This window comes from Lissotriton helveticus, chromosome 10 (genome assembly GCF_964261635.1).
Source record: "Lissotriton helveticus chromosome 10, aLisHel1.1, whole genome shotgun sequence".
Lineage (NCBI taxonomy): Eukaryota > Metazoa > Chordata > Amphibia > Caudata > Salamandridae > Lissotriton > Lissotriton helveticus.
Genome location: NC_136071.1, coordinates 1,158,674,129 through 1,158,696,358, shown reverse-complemented (window position 1 = coordinate 1,158,696,358; position 22,230 = coordinate 1,158,674,129). Strand labels below are relative to the sequence as shown.

At 45.7% G+C, this 22,230-nt stretch overlaps 1 protein-coding gene across 1 annotated transcript in view; it reads left to right on the top strand.

Moving 5' to 3' along the window:
• The window catches only part of LOC144784891 (ubiquitin-conjugating enzyme E2 E2), a 738,431-nt gene that overhangs the window by 579,525 nt on the left and 136,676 nt on the right, over nt 1-22,230 (top strand). The window contains exon 4 of the mRNA XM_078663985.1: nt 1,269-1,401. Coding sequence (XP_078520111.1) covers nt 1,269-1,401 — 133 coding nt within the window. The remainder of the gene's footprint in view (nt 1-1,268; nt 1,402-22,230) is intronic.

Sequence of the window (22,230 nt, the reverse complement as noted above, 5' to 3'; positions counted from 1 at the left end):
TTATCCCACATGGGCCAGTTGACCTGTTTTTCATCTTTTCAAAGAAATAAAGTTGAAAAATAAACATCTGAAAGTGCTGCTACGAACCAGATGAGGGGAGCCTTTTCTCTCCCTTTCTCTCCCTCTTTCTGTCCCTCTCTTTGTGTTTTAACTGTAACAAGGAAAAAAATAATTTTAAAATGTTGTATTTTCGCTATCATCAACAAAGCAGTGTGATGTGAACCCGGGGAGGGGCCATCAAATGTTCATTTACATTTAATGTTGACAATCCTTCATAGTCGAGTCCTCGTCCTTGTATGCTTTATAAAGTATCATTAATTCCAACTTAGATCTTGATAGAAAATAAGAAATGTGAACTGTGGCTGCAATCACAGACAGCGGTGCACAGATGCTTCAGGTCAGGCTCTGCCAGAGAGCGTGAGGAACATAAAATACCCAAAAACACAACCTGGGAACAAGTGTTGATGTTTTATTTTTTTATTGTTACTAGCTTTAACCCCTTCCATGTGTGTGTTGGCCAACAGCCATCGCGAGCTCTACCTTCGTAGTATTGCACACGTCCGTTGGCCGATGCGGCCCCACTCACTCTATTAAACCGCCAAACCGCGACGGAATTGCTGCTGCGGTTAAGCGGTTAACATTTGTATGTTTTTATTGGCATAATTTTTATTGCTTTCGTTATTCTTACTATTATTATCATTGTTGATCTTTTTATTGCACTTAATATTGTTCTATTATGTTTACATTTTAATTTCTATTTACAAATTAATCATTTATTGGTGTATTAATGTAAGTAAGACAATCTTGGTTCAGGAAACATAAACATCTAAACACGTCGCCTAGAAGGAGGGGTGGGGCACATCCAACCCAATGTTGGTGGACCGAGTGTCAAACTTTTAGTAACATTAATACTGGTTGTAACTCCAAAATGGTACAAGTTTACGGAAACATGTGCTACACAAAAAGAAGTTATTTTTCATAAATGTATTTGTATGACGCTTCAGTGTTTTTTTTAGTGTGCATTTGTCAAGCCAGGCACATCTTGAATAACAGTTTTTGCTAAATACACATTCAAAGTATCAACTAAAACTATTGATACATAATGTTCTTTCTAAGTAAATGCAATTGTAGATGGAGTCGTTACGCTGGTGGCCAAGGGCGACCAATCAGAAGTTTGCTTTTCTAAACACAGAGTAATAATTGTGCGACACAAGCAAATTAGCGTGTACATTTCTTTGATTAACGTTGTCCTCCTTCTGTTTCTACAGTGCCGGTCCCAAGGGCGATAACATCTACGAATGGCGCTCCACGATCCTGGGGCCCCCGGGATCCGTCTACGAGGGCGGGGTCTTCTTCCTCGACATCGCCTTCTCCCCAGACTACCCCTTCAAGCCTCCAAAGGTCAGTGGACACCGGAAGTGTAGTAAATGAGGAGCCAATGGGATTTAAGTGATGAATAGTAGCTATCCCACCTTGTGCTCGGGAATGATGCCTGGGGATGGATCAGCACACACGTATAATGTTTGTATTTGTGTAAAATTAAGAACACGTTGGCAGATATAAATAGCACTTTATCAATGCCACTTGTAAAAGCCTGCTGAATATTCACAATCCATCACCAATATTTACTGTATTGGGAAAATGGACAGCAGATAATAATTTCTCCTTTGATGTTATGTGTTAAATGCTCCAGTCCTAGATTTTCTTTAAAATTGCAAATCTCTGAAAAAATATATATATATTAGCCTAGCACTGGAAGAGCTACTGGCATTGACTTGGATAACGTGACGTGTGCTTTCATTGTCTTTTAGAAATTGCCATGAAGTGTAGTTGAATAAAATTTCTATAAACGTGTAAAACTGTATGTTCAAGGCATGTGTGCTGTAGATACACAGGCTTTGCATACTCCTGCCATCTAGTGTTGGGTCCGAGTGTTTTCAAGTTGTTTTTCTTCAAAGAAGTATTTTCCAGTCACGAGGTAAGGTGACTCCTCCTTTCGGTTATGTTGCGCATGGGCATCAACTCCATTGTTAAATTGTTTTCTTTCCGCCATCTGGTTTGGGTGTAAATTGCGGCCCTCCGGTTCGAAACCATCCTTCTGGTTCCCCTCGATGCGTAATCCACTGTACCCTTGTCGGTATTGTTCTCGTATGAGTTTCACTATTCTCTGTGTATAAAATAGATAGACACCTCTCCATCTTCGATTGAGAAGACTTCGTGGGCGGCCTTCGGGCCAAACCACATCGGTTGACTTGTACTCCGTTCCGTATTAGCCAGTTTTCTGCTGATGGAACGGGCTCCGTTTCAATTCTGTCCTCAGTGCAACTTCAAGTATCGACCTGCATAAAGTCTGCAACTTGTGTCTCTCACCGGAGCACAAAGAAGAGGGTTGCGACGCTTGATGATCGTTCCGATCGGAAAAGACTTTGCAGGATCGTCAGGCTCGACAAAGGGACATGCAGAGATAAAACATTGAACACAATCCGTATATCTTCGGGGAAGTCACCGAACACAAACAGATGGAAGTGTCCGCTGCAGAAGAGGAGGAGGTCTTCTCTATCCAAGAATTGGACTCCGAGCTGGAAATTGAGTTAGAGTCCGATGACGTTCCACCAGGACAGGGTGCTGTGAGTAACAAAGCCCCTTTGCCCCTCAAACTCTCTTCAATTAAACAAAAGGCTTCAGCACCACCACTGAATTCTGGCCATAGTTGTTTGATGTCAGAAGAGCACTATTATACTATATTGAGAGGATAAAAGGTTTTTGTAAAACAAAGCAACTTTTTGTGGCCTTTGCTCCACCTCACAAAGGCAATCGTATCTCCAACTCCGGTATTTCTAGATGGATTGTTAAATGTATTCAAAATTGCTATGTTAAAGCTCAAATAACATTATCTATACCTCCTAGAGCATATTCCACTTGAAAAATAGGAGCATCTATGGAATTTTCAGGTAACATTCCCATAGCAGATATATGTAAAGCATCAACATGGTCTACACCACACACTTTTACTAAACATTATTGTGTGGATGTGATAGCACGTCAAAAAGCTAATGTAGGAGAAGCAGTGCTAAAAACAAATTTTCAAACAACTGCAACACCTAACGGTTAGCCACCGCTTTGGGCGAAAACGGCTTTACAATCTATGCAAAGCATATGCATCTACAACACACATGCCTCAGGTGGATTATGTTACTTACTTTGTAAGCATGTGTTCTTGGCATGTAGAGCTGTAGATTCACATGTGCCCTCCCACCTCCCTGGGCACCTGTAGTTGTAGCAGTTCTTATAATTTACATTACATACGCATGGACAGCTCTATTTTCACTTACTCCATCCTCACCCTCCTGCGGAAAACAATCTAACTATGGAGTCTATGCCCATGCGCAATATCACCAAAAGGAGGAGTCACCTACCTCGTGACTGGAAAAGACTTCTTAGAAGAAAAACAACTTGCAAACAGCCGGACCCAACACTAGATGGCAGGAGTATGCAAAGCATGTGAATCTACAGCTCTACACGCCAAGAACAGATGCTTAAAGGATAAGTAGCATAATCCTTCTTATCCCTTTAAATGTCCTGTCCTCTCCCATCCGTAGATAGCGACAGTTTAAGTGCCGATTCCTGTCTTGCTCCAGACTCCCGGTGGGCGTGGTTTGGGCTTTAGCACCAGCACAGTCAGCCGTCAGACCTTTAGTCCTGCAATTTCTTCGAATAGTTTGAGTGAGAATGTGTGTTATTGTATAGTTATTGCAGTATATCTCTGGCATGGTCGAAGAGGAGACAGTCACTTTCCTGTCAACAAAAGGGAAAACACTTTCAGCCAGTGCTTTGAAAGGAAATATAGAAGTGCTGGTACTCACTCTTTGAAGTACCCGTTTGCTCCTGAGAAGTGGCAGTAGTCTCCCGTTAAATGTATTGTAGGAGTGTTGAGAAGTGCAGGTACTTTCCATCTCAAATTAAAGAAGTGTAGGTACTCAGTACCAGACAGCACCTGCTCATTTAAAGCAGAAACCTGAGTACCAGCATGTTTGTGCGAAACCTCCACATTTACGTCCAATAGCAGCATTAGCCTTCCTCGCTGCGTTAGCTTGACGCACATGTTCTTTAAACCTCAGAGGATCACTGGATTACAGAACTACGGTAATTGGTTCCAAATCAGATATGGAGGAGAGTGTAAAAGAAGCCTATTTGCAAATGCTGCTACATCTTGCTGTCTGGGCACCAAGTCACACACGGATAAAGATTTGCAGAAGATCACACATCTGCCAGACTGGGAAACCAATGCCAGAACTCAGGGACTTTTGTATGGAAGAAATACCACCAAGTGTAATTTTACACTTCAGGTGGCCAGTCAGGATCTACTGGTGTATCTGTCGCTGGTGGTATGGCTCCACTGTTCACAATAAATACTCATGGTTGTAATGAATATGAGCGACACTTGTAATTTAATGGCACTCTTACCATTTCCAGTCGCCAGGGTGAGGGCGGATAGTAAATATTTATTGTCTGAAATTCTGTGCTTTTCACAGGCAGTGACAGGGGCCATGAGGCAAAAATATGTGTCTATCAAGCCCTGTGTGTTAGATCATCATAGCTACATGCTACTTCAAGTGGTGCAGCTGGGAGTTTCTGAAATGTTATTTAAATTATATTTACCCCAATTTCCCAGTGTCCTTCCACCAGTTACAGATTACATTCACTGGTCATGTGATTACCGCAGGCGGTGATCCTTTTATACCTGGCAAGCGTTTCACCGTTAGCAGTAACCTGGCTGGATGGACTTTACTTCCAGAGGTGTTTTTCCTCTTTTGGAACAAGAGGTGTTATTCCTGGTCTGCAATTTTGCCCTGTGTCTTCGGTGTCAAGGGTGATTACTAGGCCTGGGTGGTAAATTCCGTTCCGCTTGCGGAATTTGAGGAATTTGATTAATTTCACTTTCCGCGTAATTCTGCGATCGGCAGCTTCGCGGAATTTTTTGCTTGTTTGCGCTTTCAAAATGCGTGTTTGCAAAATATTTCTCCCCGAGCACACAAACAGAGATCGCGAACAGGAAAAAAGCATTGCGAACGGGCGGAACAAGCAATTCCGCGTGTTCACGGAACTTTTGCGTGCTCGCAGAGATTTTTTACCATTCCGCGGAGCTTTGCGTAGCGCGACTATGCAAATTCCGCCCACCACTAGCAATTACTTGGACGCGTGGATGCAGAACCGAGCTTCAGTCAAAATCAATGGCTGTTACCAATGAAAAATACTTAAATGCTGCGGGAGAAATATATTGAAAGATAGTAAAATTGAGTCATGAATTGGCTTTGGAAAGGGGGCGTGACCTTCGGTTGGTCAGAGCAGAAGAGTAAAGGTTAGGTGATGCTTGCCTCCACTCAAGGCTTTCTGTAAATCACAAATGTTGGTTCAACATTTACAGAAATGTATTTCACATCTATGCTTATTATATATATATATAGATGACATAGCACCCTGCATATCTAACGTGAATTACAAGCCTGATTATACATATGTTTCAAACACGCTTTACTGTAGTTGGCCCATTTTGCAAGCTGAACATTAGTTCCATTGAATACAATGGCAGTAGAGCAATGTTAAAAGTCCTTTGCCTAAAGGCTTAAAGAAATGTGCTAGATAATGTTTCGGCTGAAAGTGACTATGCAAAGCCTTCTTCAGGGCACATCGAAGTAAGTAGCTTTCTTTTTACAACTGTCCCATGGGTTTTCCTTTTACTCAATTCTTTTTCCTGACAAATAAGAAGCAAACATTTATACTGCACAGATATTTTATACATGTATTTACATAGCATGAACCTACCAGAGGCCTAACTGAGCAGCAGTGTCTGCTTTCAGGCAGCACACTGAGTTGTTTTAGCCACAGATCAGTTATACACAGGCTCTGTGAGTAATATGATCGTTAAAGGTCTGCGCTGGGCTTACTGATGTCAGATGTGAAGGCCAACAGGGCTGTAATTCACACAGAGTTGCAAACAATATTGTTTTATTGTGTATTGATTTCTGCTGGCTTCCATAGTTTTGGCGGTTATTTTTCATTTGAATGACCCACTGAATGAGTAAGATGGTTAATTGCCTGTTTTCTTACCAGGTTTGAAATGCTCCCTTTGTTCCTAATAAGAGTTGTTCTTGAACCACACCAACATTTGCAACAATAAAGTGAACAATTTATATAGTGCGCAGGTGTAACTTCTAACTTGGTGGTGCGCATTTCATCAACCTCCAAAGGATGACTAGCTTAGTTTGCCCTGTTGGGATTCAAACCTGTAAATGAAAGATTTCTAGCAGCAAGTGCCCTAGCAATTTCTTGCATGTGGAACAAAAATAGTTTTTCGTGTTCTGGGGGTCAGACGCCACTAGGAATACCTTTTCCCTAATGAAGGGTATGGTTGGTCTCACATGCACCCCAATACAAGCATTCTTAGTGTCATTTTGAAATGCATCTAATCAAATTTGCTCATAAATTGAGACTAAAGAAGATTTTTCTTGAATTTGCTTCGACATCGATGGTACTCTGAGGCCAGCTTCTGCAGGAGTCTGCGCTTTATTCAGGAGCCGGAAGCCCTGTGGACTCAGAATGATCTTTCGAATGAAGACGAATGGTCCTTGTTAATGGTCGTAATGAGATGAGAGGCTCTGACATCAATCCCAGTCCCACTGTTAACATTGCCCTGAAGCATTAAGCTATGTTCTCGCCAAGGTTTGATGAAAAGGATGCTCTGAAAAGGATCTGCAAATTATTTTTGAAACACCTTTGCTCTCTTAAAGCAAATATGATGTATCGCAAGAGTAATTGCAGTAAAGTGTAATTATTTTTCTACAGTAGGTTTATCAATTGTGATCCAACCTTCCGACAAGGGTGGAAAATTTGTTGTTAACGAAAAATGAGCAGTATTACAGGGAAATGCACGTAAATATTATTTTTCTGAAATGGCAACCAAGCTAGGGAGCATCCAAACAGCGTAGGCCAGAAGGAGTGTAGAAACTATGTCAGGGGAAGGGAATGGGGATCTCTGATCCTGTCCAGTGGGAAGCGAAGCAGGATTCCTGACGTAGGGCCAGAAGATGGTGGAGCTTGATGGTGACGCGTGGTCCTTATTGGTGGTTGAAAGGGCATCTTTGACGTGGTGTCTCTTTAATTACTGTTTGTAATGCAGGAGTAAAGGTGAGGTGCTGTTGTATTATTCACAGTGCATAGATGGAGACGACTTGAATGTTTTTCTCTTTCATCGACACTGTTGGGTTTGCAGCATTGCCGTACATTACCGTATATCACCTTCTAGTATTAAACTGGCTGTCTGAGGTCATACGTTTGTCGGTCGTGATTGCTGGTGCCCCAACTCTTGCTGCTGTGAAGTCGATGTGTTTGAGCTTGGAGGTGATGCAGGTGATGTGGCTTCTGGACGGCACCATCACTATCTTTATGAAGTTCAATATTGCTGAAGCTTATAGTAGGATCCCACCTTGGCTTTCGAGGATGAGGCGAATATTAAAATTTAATTATGGTTTGATCCCGGAGGAGAATCGTGTATATATGAGGTCACCAGAGCGCACAAATCAATGCGCAACCTCCATTGGAGACCCATTGTGGCCATCTGTGGTTACCTATAAAACCTTCCTCAGTACATTTTAATGATTTAACGTCTAAATTTGTGAACTCTGGGGGATGAGACTTAAGAGATTTTCCACAAAATTGAGATTAGTCTGCAGAAGCAAAGTTCACCCAGGCATCATTAGCAATCAGCATAATTCTGAATAATAGCTTTAAACTGAATTTATGAATGGCCCAGAGGTAGTGATGCACTTTCTAAATATGAAAGGGGGTGTAGAAACCCTTAATAAGGACACAGCTAGCAAGGTAATGAAATATAGTTTGTTTTTGATAGATGATGAAGCTTTCTTTGAGATCCTATAGATGCAAGGCATGTTTTAGGCACGCGCTTTGCACCATCATATGCCAACGTTTGTGTGTAGTGGTGGAAGAGCCGTAGCACTCGTAGTTCCTCCCTCAGAGGTTCCATAAACACGCCGGAGTCAACATCAGGTACACGGATGAAGCGTTAACCATCTAGTCCAGAACTTGCAACCTGTTTCATGAATGTGTCCTTGATCATATGTGGTAAAACCTCTTTCACATACTCCATAAATACAGTAGGCGTTGACTTTCTACATATAAATATTGTGTTATTTGATGGCTGCTGGAGAAACGTTTCATCTAGCCAAATACTTACTGCCCGCACCTTGTGTGCACCCTGCACAAATTAAATGACCCACTCCTCCAGTTAGGGGTTACTTTAGAGTTGAAGTAAAGCACTGTAACTTATTCAGAGTATAAAGTACAGAGAGAATACATGCTTTTTTTCTAAAAGAGAGGGGGCATACGTTATCCTGGACAAGATTGTGTCCAAAATAGATTCCTGACCACAGTAGAACATATGTGTGTGTAACATTTCTAAACAAGCACGAGTAAAGCCTGATTATACATATGTTTCTAACACGCTTTACTGTAGTTGGCCCATTTTGCAAGCTGAACATTAGTTCCATTGAATACAATGGCAGTCCAGCAATGTTAAAAGCCCTTTGCCTACAGGCTTAAAGAAATGTGCTAGATAATGTTTCGGCTGAAAGTGACTATGCAAAGCCTTCTTCAGGGCACATCGAAGTAAGTACCTCTGGTGACCTCAGAAATACACGATTCTCCTTCGGGATCAAACCTAAATCAAACCACAATTACATTTTAATATTCACATCCTCATGGGAGATATTGCTTGTGTCAATATGTTTAGCTGTGTTGTACAGCATCACGGCTGCTGTGCAGATTGGCTCTATTTATTTTTTTAAGCTTTTTTTTATTAATAGCAGAAGGGAGGTGAGATGCAACAAAGAGGGAGGGTGTGTGGGGGTGGGCGGACAGGCGGGAGGGGAAACATATAAATGAGACAGAGAGGTAACAAACAACGGAAGGAGGGTGAGTGTGGCAAGAAGAAACAACAAGCACAAAAGGAGGGACGGCAGGTTGATGCAAGAAGCAACAATAAACACAACTGAAGGGACGCAGGAGGGGGCAAGAAGCAACAACACACACAGTAGGATGGATGGTGGATGGGGCCGGAAGAAAAAACTCACTAAAATTGGAGGAATGGTGGGTGAGCGCAAAAAGCAACAACATGACGGAAGGATGGAGGGCGTAGGAACACAGAGGGGAGAAGTACATGAGGGAGACAGCTGGAAAAGGTGCGTTTGGTGAAGTGTTTAAACAAAGACAAAGGAATCCCCCTAACAAAATGAGTAGTGGATTGACAAAAGTAATGCGTCCATGCTCCAGGGGAGGATTCAACACACGAAAAGGAAGGAAGCCTGTGGTAGCTGTCCAATAAAAAGCAAGCAAATGTGAGTGACAGTGAAGGCAACCAATGGTAATCAATGGCAGTGTCTGAGCTCACTGTTAGAAAACAAAGGCTCTTGTAAGCACAGCACATGCACTCTCTTAGTTGAGGCCTAAAATGGGGCTTTTCATTGCCATATATGTAGCTTTCAAAAGTTCTAACTGCACATAATAGCGAAACATTAGGCAGTATAAAAGAAAACTGCAGAATGAACACAAAATATGGAGCACGTGTCATTAAAATGAAAGTTAGTCTATAAACCAATACTCTTAAAATTAAAGGGAGAACTTCACTTGAATGCTGCAGTTTCAGTAGGCATGATGCCAACAGCGGATTCTGGATGAATGTGTGACGTCGCGAGGGACTATGGAGCTAATTGTAGTACTAATTAGGGAAGCCGTCAAGGAGAGGTGACCCCTCTAAGCACTAAAATTCCATGAATGCTGTTTTCTAAATAAATAATTTTGTAGGAATGATTTGTTTGAGACAGGGTGTATATTATTGACTGGATCCCGGTCCTGAAGAAAGCCATTGACCTTTCATGGCATTTACGTTGCCTGAAACATGTTGACTATCTCTGCTGAGGGAATAATTATAGTTCACAGACATCACAATTGTTTTTAAACTTATTTGTGGAACCTACAATAAAGACAGACTTTCTTTTTATTCCCAGAGATAATTTTAAATATGTAGGGAATCTGTTACCATCCTACAATAATCTTATGAACTGTCTTGAGGCGGTCAAGCCCTCTCTGACGATCAGTCTCAGCATGTGGATCTGTTTCAAGTGATGAAGCATGCCACAAAATGAGGGTGAGAGTTCTTGTCCGTTAGCGTGATGCACCTAGGTGCGTGGGAAATAGACGCTCATCTATACAACATTGAAACAGTCTGCTATACCACCTTGTGTTCATTGCCACAGTGACCCAACCGGTTTCTGCCAATTTGTGATTAACCTTTCATAATGCCAGGACCATAAACACATACAAAACCAGAAGCTTCATAAATTGTAATACCACTTGATTTTGCACCTTTGGAGATGCAGGTGTGGTCTGAGCTCCATCGGTCGTGCTAGAGAGAAGGCCTTAAACTGTTAAGAAAATTGGGTCTCCTGCCAGTCTTTTCATTTTTAGGTCTCGTGGGCGTGGCAGCTCAAAGCGCTGCTCCGCCTCTGCGAGAGATATTGTATATGTAAGATTTGTAAAAGGGACTCTAAGCCCCACCCCTTTTTTCCTTTGGGTAGCGTCAGCGTTTATAGTAAACGCTGGCTTCCCAATGGAAAAGAGTGTTTTTGGGTGCCACCCTGTCACTTTTTCGGACAGCCCCTCCGGACACCATGGCCTGGTTTGCGGCTTTTTATCCTGGTCTGTACCTTTTTCCGCAGGGAACTGGGTATCTGTGAGTCAACTCGCACATGCTTTTGGTTTGCTGTTCCAGGCTGTGCGGGGCCAGTTTGCGCCCCATTACTGTACCCGATCCCCCATCACAAGTGTGGTCACTGTCTCGTCTCCAGACAGTGAAAGGAGTGGTGTCTGGTCGTGGTTTGCATTTCTTGAGCCCTGGGAGACGGTCTGCCAAGCCCATAGTGGAAGAGCCGGATTCCTGAACGTGTGTTGTAGTTTGTGGTTTGTATTATTGCTGGATCTGGACATGTTTTGGAGGCTGTGTGCTTTGTGCAAGACATAGTAATTGCAGTACACAATGGAGGCCCCCCCTCAAGCTGTCTTCATCCTGATGGAAGTGGGAGCCTGGGTGCAGTGTCCTTCTGGGGGCCATTGAGAGAATCCGCACCCACATCCAGCCCGGCCTGGAGATCTGAATCCGCACCCACATCCAGCGAGGCCTGGAGATCTGACTAATGCCGGTATCACTTCCTGCACACCGGCTGTAGATCTGCCCAACATTGCCTTCCACATGTTCTTGGTGTCTAGACTATGCCTACGTCAATGCATGCACCTATGGTCATCCGTGACCCCCTTTCCTTTTGCTGGGGAGACCCATGTCAGGAGCTGTCCTGGTCTACAGGACATAGAACATGGAAGAGTGGGTGGGATGCTTATGTTGGCGGAAAAGGTTTGTCACAGTCACAACAGCAGGGTGACTTCCGCGAGCAAGGGTGGCCATTGCCAGTGCTCTGATTCATCCAAAGGCAACTGAAATAAAGTTATTCAACACTTTGGGTGACACAGAGCCAGAAGCCATTTGCTCAGAAACCTGCATCAGAAATGTGTTTGCCCATGAGCATATAATAATTGAATGACGTTTCATGATATTTGATTTGTGGATATTATAAATGAAAAGTGATATTTTTGAGGTTGTGCATAATTTACTGCAGACAGAACGGCAGTGAGTAAGTTCAAGCGCAGGTGCTCCGCACAGCAGACCTCCTTATCCAACCCTCAGAAGAATGGTTGGGTGGTCGGTCGGTGCTTACCTCTCCGCGAGCATCACCCGTTGACTTTGGAGAGTCTTCTGAAGCCACGAGTTGTTGATCATTACAGAGGTCTACACCTGAGGATGACTTGACCCTAGAAGGCAGACACACACCTGAGTTCAATGAAACCTGCTGCAAAAACAGCTCAAAGAGGATCTGCAGACCAGCTGACCAGGCTCAGAACTGACCGTATCACGCAAAGGTCAGCGATGTTCAGGGACCATCAAAGTTCTGCATGTGTTGGCCCCCATGGCCTGCTCAACTTAGAGGGTCTGTGCGAGTTTTACCTCATTCCTGAAGAGCATTCGCTTCTTCCAAGGTCCCCGTCGGCTAAGACCTGCCACCATGAGTCCGGAGCTGGTTCCTGAGCCACCAAGGTTTGCAATGCCATCGAAGTAGTAGCGCAGGCTCCTTAGTTGCATGCCGGGCTCCATACTGTGCCTCTTGAGGTTGCCTGGCAGGGTAGGTGTGTGTCCAGTCTGTTTGGGTAGACGGGAGCAGGTCAGAACCTCTTTTGCTGTGTGCTGCACACAATCATGGAGGTAGGTGGTGCCCTGATCATATCTGTCTTCGGAGATCGCTCTGCAGTGTGCCTAGTGGCTTGTACCCTTCTCCTGCCCAAGTGGCTTTTATGTACCCGCCACCTGCCCAGTGACACTGCCATGGGGTATCACAGTGGAGAGTACGCATTTTTCTCCACCCACCCTTCATTTGCAGCCTCCGCCACTTTTCTCCCCTCAACTTGCTTCTTCTCTTCTCTTCCCTTAGATATAGCGTTTGTGCCACATTACCTCCACCTGCACAGCATACTCGAAGGGGGCACAGCGCCATGGCTGGGTATGTATGGAGGGCAGCTGGAAGTGTACAGGAGGGAGCTGAGGCGTGTGGACAGCGTAGACGGGCATGCACTCAGGGTGGCTCTGGGTGTGCAGAGCATCACTGGACATAGTTTTGTGTTCAGTGTGTGATGGGAATTTCTGAGGATGTGAAGGGGTGTAGTCTTGTGTGTAAAGGGCGTGGCTAAGGTTATGAACGGCACAAGTGTGTTGTATTGGGTGTAGAGGGCGTGGCCGGGGGTGTGAAGGGAGTGGCTCAGTAAATGAAGGGCGTGTCATTGGATGTGACAACCGTCGCTGTAGTTGGTGTGGAGTGAGTGAGAAGGTGCAGGGTGAATGGCTCCTCAATGCTGAAATAGGCTTCTAAATAGTTTTCTGAAAAGGCAGGAGTAAGGAGGCTTAGTGGCCTCCCACAAAATGTTCTTAATTTATTCACCTGGGTCTTGAGATGTGAAGTTCCCGTGGCAATGATTCCGAAGACCAGTGCTCCTTGCCTGTTCCCGGGCCCTTGGGTACCCTCAACGCCACTAAATTTCAGCAACAACCAACCACTTCCGAAGTAGTACCCCTTCAAACGCTTATCAAACGGCTAACACCACTTTCCCCATTCCCCCCGAAATATTGTCTCTTAACCAGCTTGACTGGGATTTGTGTCCTTGAACTGTATCTAATCTCCTCTTACCTTTGCTGCTGGGTCCTCTGTGTCCCTCCGCGCGGGTATAATCCTGGCTCTGCAAACTGCCCTCCAACAGGACCAATATTGTTCCCTCTCATCCTTTAACCCCTTGGCTGCGGCGGTATTACTGCCATGGCGCTAAGGGGGAGGGGAGGGGCGCGCGGCGCCGCCATGCTCGTGACGGAACCACTCCGTCACGAGCCGCGGTGGCACTGTGCTTGTGACGGAATGGTTCCGTCACGGCCACACCCGCCCAATAGAACCCTCAGCGCAGGCGCGAAATCAGCGCCGCACCTGCGCGGCGGCCGGGCCGTGACGGAACCATTCCGTCACCAGCACAGCCCCACCGTGGCTCGTGACGGAATGGTTCTGTCACGAGCATGCAAGGGGTTAAGGGACTGTTTGGTGAATGATGTCATAATATAGCCTTAGAGCCCGACCTAGCAGGCTTGACCTGCCTTTAAAGGCCCGCTCCTGCGTTAAAGGCCCGAGCTGAAGTCGAGGGCCTTTAAAAAGGGAACAAGCCTTTAATGACCGGTAGAGCCCTCTAGGATGGCTCTAAGGCTATTAGAACATTCCGCCCCTAGAGGGCAGAATATTCTAATTACTAAAAACAAAGGCCTCTCGGAGCCCAACAGGGTTTAAATCCCCTCGGGCTGCGAGAGGCCTTTGTTCAAAGCAGCTGTGAACAAAAACCACTTTGGAATGTTGCTCTGCGGGCTCTACCGGCCCTTAGAAGCCCGGAGCACTCCATTGAATTTAATGGAGCTCTCAACATTCCAATGTTCTAATAGGTCTTAAAGCCCAAGAAGACCTCGTCAAACAAAGGAACGTTCTGGAATGCGCATTGTTGAGGATTGAACCTATGAACCAGGGTGGACTCAACCATGTCCCAGGGAGCACCTCGGATATTTTCATAACGGGCTTGAAACAGATACAAATACCTAAGGGACACTCCAGTTTCTGTTTATTTTGGATGCCCATGGTAGGGTTCAGAAATAGGCTATGTGGATGTGTACGCATTTTATTGTCTGTACATCCCTTTCTGGGTCTGTATGGCAGGTGTGACATTTACAGGAAAGGCCCATAATTAAAATCTCAAACATCAAACAAACTTGGCCAGAATCAGCAGTTACAAATTCCGACATGCGGGCCAATGGGAGGGTGTATCTCTTCACCTGTGGCTCCGGTACCCGGAGGATTATGGCGGCTGTTCCTTCTACTTCCACATTTGTATCCAGTCCCCAGGCCACGAGCTCTCGTCTACCCGATTCGGGTGACACAGCCCAGATTTGCTGCGCTAGTGCTACATTACGATTTTCGGCCCGACACAGTTATGTATTTCACTAAAGTGTGAACATATGTCCCGAATTTGCTGAGTCAGCACTGGTTTGTACAGGTCTGTTCCAGTGCACTGAATGTTTTCACTAAATTCGATGCATGTCCCCGTTTTGATTTAAATATTTTCAAATGAGCGTGCACAATAGTGAAATTGTGTGCATTTCCGCCAGACATGTCTGGCTACAACACGTAGCAGACCGGATGTGATTGCTACAGACTGGGCCGTTGCACTCCTGTGCCTCGTTCATGCAGCTCAGCAGGCTTTAAAGATGGATGAAACAGCACCTGAGCCCGGGCTCTCCAGCCTTCCTCTGGGCTTTATCTCAGCATGGGGTAGGGGGGAGGGGTTACCTAATTGCCTTGTTTTGCTTTGTTTTTAGATTTTGGCTGAGACATGTGCTGTCGGTGAAATCTTTTGCAAATAAAAAAAAAAACTTGAAACCGACCTAGAGCTCGACAATTGCTTACCATTGCATGTCTGCCTTTGAGTTCCATGCGTGGGGGGTGAGGGGGTGAAAACAATTCCCTTTAAGAATCCACCACTGCATTAACAAGCATAGTAAAGCCTGGTTTTATTATTCGCTGTCTGACCCTTTGTCCAGAGTGGAACCCCCATCCATCGGGCGTGATTTGATCCGTGTCGGTTGCGGGAAGTAGGCCCACTGGCCCAGCCACACAAGTGAAGCAGTGGGCAGCCATGGGCCTTGTGCAGTATCTCACCGGAAGCTCGCGGCCCGTGCTTCCGGTATCAGACAAATGTCAGCGGAGCTGCAGCACGCACAGCTGATTCACTGGTGCGGCTGCAGCTCGCTGCATCTGTTTGTTGGAGATGCTACCTCCGATGGCCTCGGGGACTAATGCATCTCCTGCAGAAAGCTGCATTAGACCCCACGGTCACAGGTTCAGAATGATCCGTGTGTTTCGCTCAACCTTCCATCCTCTGTCGGTGCATAAAATCAGCACCCTGCATTGGGCAGCAATAGCCACGTCTTGCCCAACACCGGGATGCCCCATAGGCAGAGCCACTGGAATTATGCGGCAGGAGGGGGCCAAATTATGCAGCAGGGTTGAATAAATAATGCAGCACGTTTTGTGATAGTATTACTTCATCATTTCGTCATTTTTCAACTTGGTTACACTATCTGGACATAGGTTGCATTTCTTTAGTACCAATTTAAGACCCAGTTCTAGCAATAAGCAACAAAAAGTGACCAGTCCTGCTTCAAGGGCACTTCCATTGCGCAGCAACACATATTGCTGCTTTTTAAGTAAAAAAAAGTCTGCAGGTGATGAATTATGTGGCAAATGCGGCAAATCTATAATTTTGCCAAAGTCGTTGTGGCTGCACACTCGCCTAATTCCAGTGGCCCTGCCCATAGGGGAACGCGCGCTTTACAAGTGCTCATGTCGGTGTGTCAGTTTAATTGTATAGTGCACACCAGTTGTAATCGCCACATTTCTTACTCCCTTGCAGGCTGAGCTGTGCGCTACGCTCCCCCAAATACTATTTATTTATACTGTTTGCAAACTAGCCCAAGGGCTTTATGTGAGAACCACACACTACAAGACAAAGGGCAACTCTTCTGGTCCCACTTGACTCAGTCAATCATTGAAGTTTCATCTCTGCACTGCCTGCCTTCCTTAATGTCCTGTGAAGGAAGTGCTGGGTACCCCAGAAAACTCCCTCCACCGGAGCCAGCAGCAGTGCGCCCGGAAATCTGCTGTCAGCTCAGCCCTGGTAGGTGGGACCAGCCCCACTGCGCTCTTCAGAAATCAAGCAGTCACTCCCTAAATGTTGTGCTATGGTACCATGAAGGAGAATTATCTGGGCTTTAAGTGTGGCGGATCCTGCCAGAACTCAGATCCGGCAGTAATTAACCGCATGCGCGCTAGCGGTTTTCCCGCTGCGCGCTGCGATTTGAAAAAACCCGCGTTACATGACGAGCTCAGCTCGTCATCAGCGTAGGGCACGTTACGCTCATGACAAGCTGAGCTCGTCATGAGCGCCGAAGGGGTAAAACTGTGAAACACGTCCTGCAGGGCCCTATATTCAAGTCCTTATTTTGAAAAGCAAAAAACGTCGAATTCTGGGAAAATTGATGGCCAAAAATGTAAATAGGGAAACCTTTTTATATATATTATTTAAGAGTATTTGCTTTTTCCAGATGATGTTTGTGTAGGTTTTTTTTCATACAATATATAATTCCTGTGTGTAGTGCGTTGTGTGAATGAACCTCTCGGTGTCTGGGTGAGTTCAGGTTGTGTTTGGGTGGTCATCACGGGCCACCATTGCAACTTCTAGATTTAAAGCAGGAAGTGCAGGCAGTAGCGGCTGCTACCAGGCTCAGGTGGTGGGGTGGGGGCAAGGGGGCCGGGGGTGAGAAAAGAAAAAAAAAACACTTACCTGTGAAGGCTGGCCGGTCAGCCATCGCCTCTCCTCCTGCTTCTTCTCCTGACTCCGGTTCCAGCAGGAACCAGCGGGAAGCACCCGGCTCACCGATAACCAAACACAATGTTGCAATGGAGCGTTGTGATTGGTCGGAACACTGTGACACGGCGCTCAGCCAGGGGCTGGAGGGGTGGGCGTGTTCTCCCAGTAGGCTGTAATGCAGCCTGCATGTAGAATATGGGAAGTGCGCATGACTGTTTTGGGTGGCCCGAGAGGGCTGACCAAACAATCAGTGCACTTAGCAGTAGGCAAACCACTCCTCCCCTGCTGCTATGTTCTCGGAGCAACCCCGCCCAGAAAGCTGCCGCAGCAGAAGGAAAATTAAAATGAAAATAACATGAGTTATTATCTTTTTATGTTTCCTGCTGTGGAGCAGTGGGGCAACGCTCCTCCACCTTAGCTGAGGAGCCGCCACTGAGTGCAGGTTTCTCACTGTGCCTGTCAGTGGGTCATGAAAGTGTGTAGACCAGGCGCTCACCTAATCCTTTGCCTCTGTTTTATGTTCACGTATGTGACAACTGTAATTGCCTTTTTATGTGAAAGTGTGAAGGCGGTATACACAGCTGTTGAAATATTGACAACACCAAAGGAAAATAAAATGCTGCAATTGCAGGTGAGGAGAGAGAGAGATGCAAGAAATACACACAGAAAGACACGATAAATGGAACGTGATGAGATGATGTGTGAGGAATACAGACGGATGATTTCGGAAATGTGTTGGGAGAAAAAGGGTATAAAATATCCAACAGACTCAGAGGCTGCAGATGAAAGATGTGTAGGGGAGAACAAGAATGGCTGAGGCATTGCAAACTCCCCTACCACAGATCTTAGTAATGTTTAATGCATAGTCTCATATGTACAGAATTTAAATATTTGATATTCTAGTTATTCACAGCAAAATAATAGCTATTTATTTGGTACTGCTAACAAGCATTGGCAAAGGCATTGGGTCTGTCTAGTTGTAGGCCTATGTCCATTGTTGTGTGGATGCAATATCAGGAAACTCATAGAGAGACAGCCAAATACGGGTCAGATGGCACGCCGCCGTGTCAAACATATCATTTTAATTCAAGTGTGATAAGCCGTACCTTTAATTACATAGGTCCAGGACAGAAGTCCTAAAAAATGAAGTGGGGGACGCTGACGTCACGACAGGAAGTGGTGTTACAAAAGGTGGCTTGCACTCAGTTGCAGTTTATAGTTATCGAGCTACCGGTAAAATAAGTGGGGGACGCCGTCCACCCACGTGGTACCCGACTCTAGCCCTGCATAGGTCATACCTCTTAGGATTCCTAGGTGCGCTTCTTTGGCCACACCCCTTTTACACCGCCCACCCACTGTTTTCATCCCATTTAAAGCAATGGATAGTTTGTGTTGGGGGACAGCAGGCCTTCTCAAATGTAAATGTAAATGTAAATTGATACTTGTATAGTGCACTACTCACCCGCAAGGGTCTCAAGGCGCTTGTACGAATACCGCTGTGGAACCCATCCTGGCTTTCCCTGTGAGGTGTCCACTCCTGGGCACCCCCAAGGTGGAGGCCAGGCATCCTTAGCGTTGTGGGGGCGGTTGTGGAGATTAAGCAAGCTATTGCCCAGAGTTGCAGAGTGGGACTCCATGACTGGAATAGGCACAGAGGCGAGAATTATCAGGTCCGAGGAAATTGAGCCCACGACCCGCCGAGGCGGGAATTGAACCCTAGTCCCGGGCTAGACCTCTGCATCAGGGTCTGCCGCTCTAACCATTGAGCCACACGTCTCCACTTCTCCACTTCTCCACTTCTTACTTTTGCTCACTCGCTCTCATAATGCGTTTAGAACGGCGGCATGACCAGCACCGCGTCACAGGCTCGTTCGTGTTTCTTGGCCTGAACTGCGCCCTCAGCTGGATGCTGGAAGGTAAAAATACCCATTCTGACTCCAGTCATCGAATTTTTGGGGAAAGACCAACTTTCCCCCAAATATCCTAGGAGGCTTGTGTAGTGTCCCAACTCCTGTCCTGGAATGTTTTGGGGAAAGTTATAAATCCCGAAGTATTTTTAGGAATGGTTGAAAAGTAGTAATTTTGAATGACAGAAAGTGTGGTGAGGTCGCAGCTCAGGGCAGAAAACTAGTCCTACCGCGCCACAAAGGGCGCACTTCTGCTGTTGCTGAGTTCTCTGAAAAATCGTTTTTAGATTCAAAATATTTTTTCCTGCATGAATTAATTATCTGCAAAGAAATGTACCACAAAAATATTTTTTTTAAATTAGTAGTGTCTTCTAAATATAGTGCAACTAAAAATAAAAAATTGTGTTTTTAATCACAAAGGACCTTTTTATCTCATTTCCTAACTCAGGGGTGTGAGTAAAGACATCTATTTGCTTCCTTTATTCTGTCATTAAAATCTCTGTATTTTTAATCTTCTACGCATGCTTATACCCATATCTTCTATACAAAGTTGTAGGTTTTTCTCCCCTTGGCACGGATCCTACAGGAAGGGTTTTCTCGACTCTGTCATGGTAATAGAGTGCGTTTGAATCCTTTTAAAATATGAAACAGGAGCCTTACAAGTCAGCAGTATTATTGCAGTGCAGCCTGCCCTGCTGCCAAGGGGCCAGTTATGAAAAAGATCCCAGGCATAATTCATCCCCACAGTTTCCTCTTCCAGGAAGCCTGCAGCCTCTGACTGTGCTTGCTGCAGACCTGTTCCTCTTAATCAGAAATGTCACTTCCCTATTAATCTGGGTCTCAAGTTTGATAAATTTACTCATCGCTAAAGTACGTGGTGAAAGTAACTCATCCTGACGCACTCAAATCTTTAACCGGATAGGAGCTGCCTGTTTTAAATGTGTGAGTTTTGAGACCTGTGCTAATGTGTGCTGAAAAACCTATATTGGCTGAAGGAAAAGCACCCTTTTTCTGAGACCACCAGACCCCTTCCCAGGAGGGCCCTTTTCACCACCCACCTATCAACAGCCTTCCTGAAAGACATCTGCTTCAAGTCTATTTAAAATTGTTTTAGACCTATACTGAGATTAGCAATAGAACACATTATTAAAATGTATTGAACATGTAAAAAGATATTTTAAAAATCCACTTATTGTTCAGAAAGAAATGATCAAAAATAGACACATATGGATGTTCTAAAACATTGCCAAATACCTCCTAAAAATGTAAACATTTTATAACAAAAGTGCGCACTAGGAGGATTCATAATAAGTTGAATCAATTCATTGTGTGTTTTAGTATAACAATTAATGAATATTGAATTTAAATATGGTGTTCTGGAGTCCTTTAACTCCTTCCGTGCTCATGACGGCTCCCGGCCGTCATGAGTCACGGTAGGCGTGTGCTCATGACGGCCGGGAGCCGCCCGAACGTTGCCGCTCCGCCCATGAGCGAGTAATTCCCCGCCTGTGCGGACGGATTAATTAGTGGGCTTAGTTCGGACGGCTCCCGCCATCATGAGCACACGCCTACTGTGACTCATGACGGCCGGGAGCCGTCATGAGCACCGCGGCGCCACGCCCCCCTGCCACGGCGAAGGGGTTAAAGCTGGGCAGACTTTGAACACGTGGGGCGGATTTTGAGTTCCTGCTTGATGGGGACTAGGATATCTGTACCCAAAGGTGGAAGGGGACACACACAGTGGCTAGGAGGAGGGAGAGAGGTTGTGCCCTCATTGGGGCATGTGTTGGCCCGTAGAGTAGATCGCACCTGTTTTCAAAAAGAGGTCCCTAGCTAAGTCATGGCCTCCTCTGGCGGGTGTGAGTTCCTGGATAGTGAAGACATAATAGGCTCAAGTTCCTGTGGATTGGACTGGGCTGAACTGGTAGAGATTGAGTGAAGCGGGCGCGTGCGGGAGCGTGCCTAAGCACCAAAGTAGCAGCTGGAAAGCTTCGTCTCAAGCTCACGGTGCTAGGATGTGGGCGCCCCACAAACTGTATCCGCTTGGTGTAATAGTGGGGATAGGGCTGAATGTGAACTTTGCATTGGTTGCTTTAGGGTCACCTGCCAATGGAATGCTGCTTCCTTTCTTAAATCTGGTGGCCTACGTCGCACACGGGCGACAACGTGGGCCGGCAGCAGCTTAGAGCAGCATTCTCCTGCCAGGCTGGACACCTCACCATTTGCTTCACCACCCTCGTGGTGTGATGGGGGGGGCGGGAGGGCAAGGCTATACACCTCCAATTATGTCACTTCCGGGGTGGGGGTCTTTAAATACTCCATGAGTCCAAGGGTCATCCTCTCTGGGCGTTTCTCTAACGCGCCCCATTATTCCCACAGGCAGTTGTAAGCCTGAGCAACTGGGGGCTTGCCCGGTACCTCGGTGTTTGAGTTATTTTCTTGGACTATGGAATCCAGATGTGGGGTAGGCCCCCAAAGGTTCATTATCATCAGGGGTGTATCCTTATCCTCATTGGTTAATCTAGCGGGCAGCCAGCTTAGGTCATATAGACACTGGATGCCCTAGGATCGCCCGTAAGTTAACCTATTAACTTTCCAAATAAATCTGCAGCAAGACTTTAGCCAAACAAAACTGGTGTGGTCTCAGTCATTTTGCTTGTGGACTGTTTCTTTGCATGCAGGTATTCTGTGTAATCCAGTTTGGACGTATTTGCACCTGGCTATGGGATATCTGCGCTAAGGTCCTTTCTTTAACCCGCTGGAGCTTCAGAATTTGCTTGGCACTCAGAAAATTGTTTTTCTCACCATGCTTTATGGACATTTTCTTCTAAATGCCAAGGAAGCTCTGGAAGATTTTTGTTCCTACCCCTAACTGGGCCCATAGTTTATCCCACAACTGGGGAGGTCACAATCTAGGAGCTCGTGGTTATTTGAACCAGTTTCTTTTGGGAAGGGTTCCTGTGGGATGGCCTGATTCAAGAAGCGGTTGGATGAGAAAGATGAAAAGATCTTAAAACAGCAATGACCACATAAAACCAGCGCACGGTGGGGTGAACTCTTTAGAGGACACCGAGGATGGCCGTTGCTGGACCTCTCCACGGGCGGCAGGGTTGGGAACACAGACCAGACCAAAGGTTGCTGGAGGCCTTTGCTCACATCATGGTGGCCCTGGGATAGTCCCGCGTGATTGCACAGGGAA